At 42.6% G+C, this 10,963-nt stretch overlaps 1 protein-coding gene across 2 annotated transcripts in view; it reads right to left on the reverse strand.

Annotated features, from left to right (window-relative positions):
• Window positions 1–10,963, reverse strand: part of Abca9 (ATP binding cassette subfamily A member 9) — a 68,424-nt gene that overhangs the window by 44,648 nt on the left and 12,813 nt on the right. For both annotated transcript variants that reach the window (XM_021211669.2, XM_029545735.1), the window contains 6 exons: window positions 9,830–9,971; window positions 9,092–9,277; window positions 5,767–5,914; window positions 2,013–2,181; window positions 479–537; window positions 174–284 (listed from right to left, as the gene is read on the reverse strand). In XM_021211669.2, coding sequence (XP_021067328.1) covers window positions 174–284; window positions 479–537; window positions 2,013–2,181; window positions 5,767–5,914; window positions 9,092–9,277; window positions 9,830–9,971 — 815 coding nt within the window. The remainder of the gene's footprint in view (window positions 1–173; window positions 285–478; window positions 538–2,012; window positions 2,182–5,766; window positions 5,915–9,091; window positions 9,278–9,829; window positions 9,972–10,963) is intronic.

Raw genomic sequence — 10,963 nt, forward strand, 5'->3', positions numbered from 1 at the left:
AGAGACAGAGAGACAGAGACAGAGAGAGAGACAGAGAGAGACAGAGAGAGACATACAGACAGAGAGAGAGAGACTGACAGAGACAAAGAGGACATGATGCACCAAGTTAACTAGGGGAAAGAACGGATTATCCATTTGCCCTTGAGCTTGTCTTTGAATAAGTGTCCTCTTACCTGTAGTAGGGGGTGACAGTCCACTGAGTGTATTTATCAGGGTGGTTTTCCCAGCTCCACTGTGACCAAGGAGGGCAGTGATCTGGCCTTCGTATATGTCAAATCCCAGACCTGACATGATTGCAGAGATAGTACACTCAGTGCTTTCATAACCATTTTATAGTCTCCACAGCTCAGTTTCTCACTGCATGCATGCGTGTGAGTGCTAATCTTCAAAAACAAGAGCAACCTTAAAATGTGCCTATAATCTCTCCTCTCCACTCTCTGACTCACACACCCACGTTAAATGTAATCCTGTTTCTTACCTCTCAAGGCTTCTACTTTCCCATGCTTTCCTGAATATTCTTTTTTAAGATTTTTGATCCTGTAAAAAAGAAAAAGAACAAAAGTTTGGAGGAAATTGCAGCGATTGGGGGAGGCCTGATGAGACCTAGAGGGTTTTGTTTTTGGGTTTTGTTTTTGTTTTTGTTTTGTTTTGCACAGGCATTGTCAGAAGCATCCTGTGTATCCCATGAAGGGCAGCATCTCTGCCCACTGTACCCCAGCAGAACATAAACGGAGGGAGTAGCCAGCGTGTGGATATGAGCAGCCATATGTGCAGACAGTGGCAGATGACTGGAGAGGAAATCTGGAGATGAAATCTTTGGTGGAAGATCCCACATCAGATCAAAAGGACTTGTGCTTTGGGGCACTTTGGAGTCAAGACACTGTGAGTGAGGTCCCATCTGTGTCATTAACACAGAGCTCCTGTACAAGTACGCAACTCACAGAGTCCATGTCTTCGGTAATAAAGCAAGGATGGCAGCACTAGTTACAACGTAATGTTGACTCCTAAGAAAAGGAAGAGTTGCGGAACCCAGGATGCTTGAAGTTTCCAAAGAAGAGGAAAAGAGAATGAAACGATGAGACCAGTTTAAAAGTCCACAGACGTGACACACGGTGACGTCAGCATGCCTATGATCCCAGCACTCAGAACACAGGCAGGAAGTGTCAAAGTCTAAGGCCAGCCTGGGATACATCTTGTGTTCCAGGCCAGACTGACTTATAAAGTAATGTTCTGTCTTAAAGGAAAAAAAAATAAAAGTACACAGAAGACTTTCAATGAGTTGAAGTTCTTTGATGCAGTCGAGGTTGCACAGTCTACCTGAATTAATTCCCTATAATAACAAAACAAAGCATCAGGTGAGCTATAGACAAAAGTTGAGCAAAGATAAGGATCCTTAGGATGTGTACCTGTTTGAAAGTCAACGCATTGACCATAGTGCAGGAATGGCCTCAGGGAAGGCAATGCTGGGCTTTAGTGCCTTGCGGTCTTGCCATGCTGGGCTTTAGTGCCTTATGGTCTCATCATCTCTTATCACCTTTCTGGGGTGTCTCTTAACCCCCCTTTCTATATCACTTATGTTTGTGTTAAACATAAGTGATATTACCTTATCCGCCAAGAAGGGAAACGAAAAGAGACAAAGTGGATTCTACAAAATGAGGACACGAATAGGGGAGTCGTGCCCCTGTCTATCATCAAGAGGATATCGGAGCAAAATACGAAGAGGAAACTCAAGGAAGACAGTGAGGAACGTTGAACTGAAGTCCTTTGTTCAGTTTGACAGCTCTTGACAATCGTTACTGTAACAAGCTATACCAGTAAGTATAAATATGGGAGATAGGATAAAAGACTGTGGTATCTAGAATAAGAGGATCACTTCGTAAAAACAGTGGGATGGGAGGAGGTGGGTGCAGAAGGGCTCAGAAGGAAATCCCTGAATATCAGCATCTGGCCTGTCGGTGTCTGATCTGGGCCTGCTCTCTATTGTATGTTCTTCCATTTGACTTCTTCGTTACCTGATAGCTTCTTTCCCCTGGAATTCTGGAGACACTGGTTCCAATGCGTCATTCAGCGAAGGATCCGAATCTATTTCATTCTCAAGGACCACATGACTAGCTCCTCTGTGTTTAAACCAGTAAGACGACTTCAGGAAGAACAATGGAGACCGTTGATGTCCGTACTTACCTATACAGACAGGAAGCAAGATTCAGGTCAGTCACTGCCTCAAGAAGGGCATCCCATTTAGCAGAGCATGCCAAATCTACCTCTTTGACTCTCAACCTGAGCTCACGTTATTACCTTAGGAAGTACCACACAATGTGGTATTTCCAATATGAGAAAAGAGCAGCGTTATAAACAAAAAGGAAAGGTCTATAAGAGCTATTTGTTTTGAGAGGAACTTAAATATTCTATTAAGTCCAAAATGAATGGATAAATGTGGTACATATAAAGTTAAAATATTACTCATCTATAAGAAAAAATACATTTGCAGGTAAACAGAAATGGAAAAATTGAGTTACCCATCGAGGTAACTAACACCCAGAAAGAAAAAAAAAACACCATGTGTTCAGATGCAGAGCCTTGCATTTAACTTGGAGCAAAACAGAAGCCAAGAAACTAGGAAGGGGTGGGGCTTGGGAAAATATTAAGGGAAGAGACTAGTAGATTAGAGATTAAATGAGAGTGGCAGAATGCAATGCCGAAGTAGAAGTACATAGGTGGGGAAGGTCATTGGGAATATATAGGAGAGATGGGGTGAAGTGGGGTCAACCCAAAGGGAGGGGTAAAAGAAGCCACATAAAAGCCTGCTGTCTCACAACCCAACTTAACAACAATGTAAGTAGAAGAGTGGGAGAACTCTCATATAAAAGGAGAGAGGAAGGGCATGGGGGGGGGCTCAAAGGATTAAAAGGGGACAGGAGAATGTGGGGAGAAAGAGGAGAAATGAGATAGTTAATAGAAGCTAAAAGTTTATGAAGGGGCCCTATGAAAACCCAGTAGTTAGTAAGCTAACCTCGAGTGTTAAAATGGAATCACCATGAGTGGGTGAGCAATGTCACACCAGAAGACAAGGTGTTATGGTTTGTATGTGCTTGGCCTAGAGAGTGGCACTATTAGAATGTGTGGTCCTGTTGGAGTAGGTGTGTCACGGTATCTTCTTTACGACCCTCTTCCTGGCTGCCTGGATGTTAGTTTTCCAATAGCCAACTTCAGGTGAAGATGTAGAACTCTCAGCTTCTCCTACACCATGCTTGCCTGGATGCTGCCGTGTTCTCACCTTGATGATGCTGGACTGAACCTCTGAACCTGTAAGCCAGCCCCAGTTAAATGTTGTCCTTATAAGAGTTGCCTTGGTCATCGTGTCTGTTCACAGCAGTAAAACCCTAACTAAGACACCAGGGTTATTAAATGAATATTGCAATACAAGGTATAAAGATAGCTCCTTGTGTGTTATGAGGCCCTAGAGATTTTAAAGGGGAGGTAGTAATTGCCATTGTCTTTGGATACCCACTCAATCTATATAGTAAGACCCTATTACCTAAGACGCCACATACTCAGACTAAAGGACATAGAAGAATTAATGACCAGCCACTCAAGGAGCTTTCTTTCTGCTAACCAGCTTCCATAGGGCCAGCAGATACAATGCAGGTTTCAGACGGAGAAAAGACATCTAAAATCTTTCTTAGCACTGGAGCATGTGTGTTACAACACTAACAAGCAAAGCAAGATGTTCCTAAGGCAACAGTGGCACTGTTATTAGCGGGTAAACAACTAATTTAATATTGGATTTGAGGTCTGCTCCGCATTCTTGGTCAAAAGCCCAAGGCAGGGAAGTTCATGCCCTACCCCACCCCCAGGGAAGATCTTGCTATTGTTATTTTGCTAAATGGCCATGCTGTCAAGTCGCCTTCTAAATACTTAAATTTTTTTCTTTATTATTATTATTATTATTATTATTATTATTATTATTATTATTTTCTTTATTTACATTTCAAATGCTATCCTGAAAGTTCCCTATACCCCCCCCCCCCCCTGCTCCCCTACCCACCCACTCCCACTACTTGGCCCAGGCCTTCCCTTGTGCTGGGTCATATAAAGTTTGCAAGACCAAGGGGCCTCTCTTCCCAGTGATGGCCAATTAGGCCATCTTCTGCTACATATGCAGCTAGAGACACAAGCTCAGGGGGTACTGGTTAGTTCATATTGTTGTTCCACCTAGAGGGTTGCAGCCCCCTTCAGGTCCTTGGGTACTTTCTCTAGCTCCTCCATTGGGGACCCTGTGTTCCATCCAATAGCTGGCTGTGAGCATCCACTTCGGTGTTTGCCAGGCACTGGCATAACCTCACAAGAGGCTGCAATATCAGGGTCCCTTCAGCAGAATCATGTACAATAGTATCTAGGTTTGGTGGCTGGTGATGGGATGGATTCCCGACTGGGGTAGTTTCTGGATAGTCCATCCTTTCATCTTATCTCCAAACTAAATACTTAAATTTATACGCATTTGTCTTAGTTAGGGTTCCAATGGCTATGATACCATGACCAAAAGTAACTTGGAGAGGAATGAGTTCATTTCGCCTAACAGCTTTTAAGTTCACCACTGAGGGAAGTTAGGGCAAGAACCTATTAAGTAGGAACCTAGATATAGAAATTGAAGCAGAGGCCATGGAAGCGTGACGCTCACTGGCTTGTTTTCCATGGCTCCCTCAACCTGTTTCCTGTATAACTCAAGACTATCAGGCCAAGGGTAACACTGCCCACAGTATATCAAGCTGCCGTAAGACTATCCAATAGACCTGGGCTGCTTCCGGCCTTCATCAGAAGTTGAAGTTGAGGCAGTCAGTGAAAAACTGGTCAAAGTATTGAAAGTAAGAGACCGAATGTTCAGCTGTAAATGGAGCATCTATATTAATGCCACCATCACCGAGGCTCAGGAACCATTGTGGAAGAAGAAGGAGAAAAACTGTAAATGTTGAAGGATAGGGAAGAGTTCTGTAAGGTTATTGTCTTCTATACATGAGGTGGCTGTTGCAATCACGAACGGAAAGCAGCTGTGCCTATCTGCATAGGACCTATACAAGATCAAGCCAGTCAAAATGTTGGCATCAGTGGGGTAGAGGAGCTCCAGGCCCTGTCCCATACTGTAGGGATATTGTCAATGCATAGTTTCTGGGAAGGGAGATTCATCTCTTATGGGGATGTGGTCACTGAACCATTCCTCATACTCCATTGAATAGCCCCACATGCATGCACATATGGACACTACTAGCTGGAATTAATGGGGCTTTAAAAGGGGGAGGGAGAGTATCTTTCAAGGGATATGGCAGAAATTGGAAGGTCAATGGAGAGTGGATATGATCATGTTTCATTGTATACATGTATGGAATTCTCAAAATAATTTTAAAGTAACAGAATGTTATGTTATTTTAGAAATTTCAAAACGAAAATGATGCACCATTTATATTCAACACGTTGTTGACCAGCCATTCTCGACCTGTGAATTGTGAACCCTTCTGGGGGGGACAGGGGCATCATACAATATTTTTACAAGAGTCACCTAAGACCATCATAAACATCATATATTTATATTATGATCCATAACAGCAGCAAAATTACAGTTATGAAGTAGAAACAAAAATACTGTTATGCTTGGGGTCACCACAACATGAGGAACTGGGTTAAAGGGTTGCAGCGTTAGGAAGGTTGAGAACCACTTCATAGTTGCTTTAGGTAAATGCAGGTAATAAAAATGTGTAAAAGTCTACTACTTACTGAGTGTAATTTTGTCAAAATATAACGCCAGTACCAAATAGAGAAGAGCATCTAAAACCAGCATGAAGAGGGTAGCGATGATTAGGTACGAGTTGTTTGGAGAGTTCAGGTTTACATTGGAATTCACATCGTAGTCCAAATGTATAAGCTGAAAAAGAGATGCATAAAATTTTAAGGGATTAGTGTAGCGGTTTTTAAATTTTTTTTATTTGATATTTTCTTCGTTTACATTTCAAATGCTATCCTGAAAGTTCCCTATACCCCCCCCCCGCCCTGCTTCCCTACCCACCCACTCCCACTTCTTGGCCCTGGCCTTCCCCTGTACTGGGGCATATAAAGTTTGCAAGACCAAGAGGCCTCTCTTCCCTATGATGGCTGACTAGGCCATCTTCTGCTACATATGCAGTGAGAAACACAAGCTCTGGGGGTACTGGTTAGTTCATATTGTTGTTCCACCTATAGGGTTGCAAACCCTTTCAGCTCCTTGGGTAATTTATCTAGCTTCTCTATTGGGGGCCCTGTGTTCCATCCTATAGATAACCGTGAGCATCCACTTCTGTATTTGCCAGGAACTGGCATAGCCTCACAAGAAACAGCTATATCAGGGTCTTTTCAGCAAAATCTTGCTGGCATATGCAATAGTGTCTGGGTTTGGTGGCTGATTATGGGATGGACCCCCAATTGGGGCAGTACATTTACACAATGGAGTACTACTCAGCTATTAAAAACAATGAATTTATGAAATTCTTGGGCAAATGGATACATCTGGAGGATATCATCCTGAGTGAGGTAACCCAATCACAAAAGAAGTCACTTGATATGCACTCACTGATAAGTGGATATTAGCCCAGAAACNTAGAATACCCAAGATACAATTTGCAAGACACAAGAAAATCAAGAAAGAAGACCAATGTGTGGATACTTCATTCCTCCCTAGAATAGAGAATAAAATATCCATGGAAGGAGTTACAGAGACAAAGTTTGGAGCTAAGATGAAAGGGTGGATTAGTGTAGTTTTAAGGATAATTATGGTCTTGGTTCTGCTAGACACCAAGGGAGAGATAAATGAGATACAATTTATATCTCTGTATCAGGCCTATTGCTGTTCATGGCCACAGTTCATCTAATTACAAACTGCAGGTGGTAGGTAAATCTCCTTAGAAGAGTTCAAAACTCCAGAAAGGTAGTGTTTAAGATACATCTAAAGCACAAATCCATCAGGATTGAAAGATATGAACGGGGAAGTGTTCTTGAGTCATAATTTTATAATTATAATTTCTAAAATTCCATTTCAGAGTGAAAATGGAGAAATGAAAGTCACTTAGAAGCTGAGCAGAAAGAGAAGAATAATTTCAACCAACACATAATGATTTCACATGAATTAACATTTCTGAGGGGAGATTTAATTTCATGTGGAAATGTCCAATTCTTTTTCAAAGTCTTGATTTTCCAACACTGGTGATACCATTAAAGGTGCATGTTTTTCGAGCTTAAATCTGAGAAGTGTTCAGTTAGAAGTATAAGCTGGAGCATAGCAACCAGAAATTTCCATCCTTCATTTGGAGCCAGAAACTAACAAAAATCTCAGTTCAATCCATGAGAAGCCAACCTCAAGTTATTTAAGGGAGTCCAAGAGACCCCCCAAACAATGCGGGCTATTGCTATTGTCTCCCGGAGGTTGGAGGTCCATTCCTAAAAACGCCATACAAGCGACTCAGGATTTGACCTAGATATGACTTGAAAGCTACCTCAAGGACTAGTTTTCATGGTAGGGCACAGTGGTGTGCAAGCTGCCAAGTGAGGGAAGCCACTTAGAGTCCTGTGCAGTCGTGATATCTACCAAACACAAAAGAACCCTAAATGTGCAAGTGTGGCACCCACATCTTGGCAGTAACCAACAGCTCTCTAACCCGTCTGAAAGCTTACTCAGTAAGAGGGAATTCATGTATGGTACAGGAACTCTAACCAACTACCCAGGACTGATGAGGTCAAGGATCTTAGAAGAACTACTGCCATTTCCCTAAATCAGCACAGTTCCCAACTACATTCTAAAGACTCATCCCTATGGCCATAGCTAAGTGTGCTTTGTTTTGCAAAAATGGAGACCATTATAGAAAGCTACAATTGGTCAAAATGTAAAGAACAATTGATTGTGGGTGGGACTCTTGGCTGAAATGGATACACTTACAACACAACCTCCGTTCCTAGGGTTCAGGAAACAGAAGAGAGGGAGGAAAGATGTTAAGAGCTAGAGGAAATGACAAGGAAACTATGCTCATCAGAGCTCAAAAAATGTGCCTGATAAAACCTGAAAAGGACACTGATAGACACACTGATGCGGGAAAGGGAAAAATCTCATGGGGCCCCACCCCCAACAAAGAACTATAGGCAACTAAGAATGATGATAGACAAATAATTAAGTCTTCACAAAGGATGAGCCCCTACTTGGTGATCCAATATCGAGTAATCAGCCCTGAAATCACATACATACAAGTAACACTAAAAGGATTGTGTGTGTGTGTGTATGTGTGTGTGTGTGTGTGTGTATGTGTGTGTGTGTGTGAGAGAGAGAGAGAGAGAGAGAGAGAGAGAGAGAGAGAGAGAGAGAGAGAGAGAATAGTTAAAGAAAAAGAGGACATGGATTTGAAAGGTGGTGGTGTAGGTATAGAGGAAAGCTATGGAAGGGGTGGAAGAGGAAAAAAGGGAAGGAAGAATATGATGGTGGTCATACATTTTAAAAAAGTTTAGCTGGCCAGTGGTGGCACACGCCTTTAATCCCAGCACTCAGGAGGAAAAGGCATGCTGATCTCTGTGAGTTCACGGCCAGCCTGGTCTACAGAGCTAGCCTCAGGACAACCAGGGCTACACATGGAAACCCTATCTTGAAAAAGAACAAAAATGAAAATAAATAAAACAATTTAATTGAATTTAATATAAAAGAAAACAAATATTTTGGGAGAGAAAAATAAATATGTCTCTTATCCCTTAAACTTCTCTATCCCTTAAACTTGTTTTTTCCAAACATGGGAGACTAAACATTGATGTTTAGTGTACACTGTATAAATCACTGAAGGAATCTATCTTGAGTGTTGTATACAAAAATAAAATTGTAAGACAGCAAAGACAGCTCAGCTGCTAAAAGTGCCTGGGTTTGATCCCCACAACCAACACGGTGGAAGGAGAGAACTGATATCTGCCACGTTGTCTTCTGACCTCCATGCAAACATCGTCATGACATGCCTTTGCATGTATACTTGCACACATGTAGACAGACAGACAGACAAGTTTTAATAAAATAAAGCCAAACAATTGCCTCCCTTCTTACCTGGGCCATTCCAGTGGTAAAAGCAAAGGGGCTAAGAAAACACAAGGTCCATTCCACAAAGGCAGGAAGATGTTTGTACAACGCTGTGAACCCCAGACTTCCCCAGAAGACGGTCAGGAGGAAGACAGCCAAGCCAGTAAGAAGTGGTTTCTTGATCAACACACTCATGAGGAAAGATAAAGTTATCTGAAAGGAGAAACAAAATGACTGGTATGGTGGTCTGACCATCACTATTACAGTAAAGAGGAGTTTCACGTTTGGATAATGCTACAATCTCCAGCCTGAGGCTCTTCTGAGATGTAGTATAATCTTTAAGAAGTGGGACTTTGTGGATGATTATCCTTAAAGGGGATTCTAAAAGCCCAGCCCCTTCCTCTTTTTCTGACATCCTGGTCATGATGTAAGCATCTTTGTTCTACCACTAGCTGGTGACATAATGTGCTGCCCAGACACAGGACCAAGCAATAGGGTCAATCAACCCTGGACTCCAAAACTATGGGAGAAGGGGGGGAGCAAAACCCTTTTCTTCTTGTTAGTTGGTTACCTCTGGCATTTGTTATAGGGACTGAAAACTAACCAACACAGTATTTGGAAAGTATATCTCATTGATTTTTTTTAAACTGCGTACTATAAGGATCGTGCCTTGTGAAATTCCGCATAGGACAGTGATATAATGATTGGAGGAAGGGAGAGAGAGAGAGAGAGGGAGGGAAAGAGGGGGAGAATTCACCAACTTACCAAAGACAGGCCATAAAAGAGAAACAGAAGGAACACCACCATGAAACCAGTTAAGACGACAACTTGGGCAGATTTCACAATAAGAGATATCAAAATAGCCACGCCAAGGATAAAGCCAGCATACATCAGACCCCAGGAAAGCCTGGCCAAGAAACACAGGATTAGCACAGATGCCATCACTTGGTCTCTCCATTTGTTCTCTTACTAAGCAAATGACTTTAAAAGTGTGTGATTTACCAAGAGTGTCTCTTAAAAGGGTAAACCCTAACAAATCCGAAACCTCCCTCATCTTAAAGCTCATATTCTACAGAGCAAGGAAGATAAGAAACAAGTAAATGTGTGCAATAAATAGTAACCCAAGTTAACGTTAATTTTCAATTTAATAGCCTGGAGTCATCTGAAGGGAGAAGCTGCAGCTGTGGCATTGCCTAGATTAGGTTGGTATATGCGCATTCCATGAAGCACAGTATTATTGAATGACACTGGAGGGCCCAGCCCACACTGGGCAGCAACATTCCCTAAGCAGGTGGTCCTGGCTAAGCACGAGCCAGTGAGGGAGCCAACAAGCAGCAGTCCTCCATGACTCCTGCCTCTGGGTTCCTATTTTGAGTTCTGGCCGTCATGATGTCCCTCAATGATGGACTAGGACCGGTAAGTCTAAGCCAAATAAATCCTTTCCTCCCCCGGGTAACTCTGTGCTTACCACAGCAACAGAATGAAATGAAAACAGTAGCTAAGTGCAACACTGAGAAGGCCGTGAAATGGACAGTGAAATGAGTGTGATGGAGAGAGTTTCTTAAGAAGAGAAGATTCTGTGTTGCTTTTTCAGGTTCTGTACGACTTCCTTCACACAGCTCATGCTTTAAGCTTTACAAGCCAAACCGCCTCTGTCGCATTAGCGCTGCTTGCTGCTTGCGCATGAGCCGTCACAGGCGCTCTAGACAAGATGCATGGCCACATTCCAATAAGAATGCATTTGTAGTGCTGGAGAGATGGCTCAGCGGTTAAGAGCATGGACTGCTCTTCCGAAGGTCTCTGAGTTCAAATCCCAGCAACCACATGGTGGCTCATAACCATCCGTAACAAGATCTGACTCCCTCTTCTGGAGTGTCTGAAGACAGCTACAGTGTACTT

This window comes from Mus pahari, chromosome 14 (assembly GCF_900095145.1).
Source record: "Mus pahari chromosome 14, PAHARI_EIJ_v1.1, whole genome shotgun sequence".
In the NCBI taxonomy this organism is placed as follows: Eukaryota; Metazoa; Chordata; class Mammalia; order Rodentia; family Muridae; genus Mus; species Mus pahari.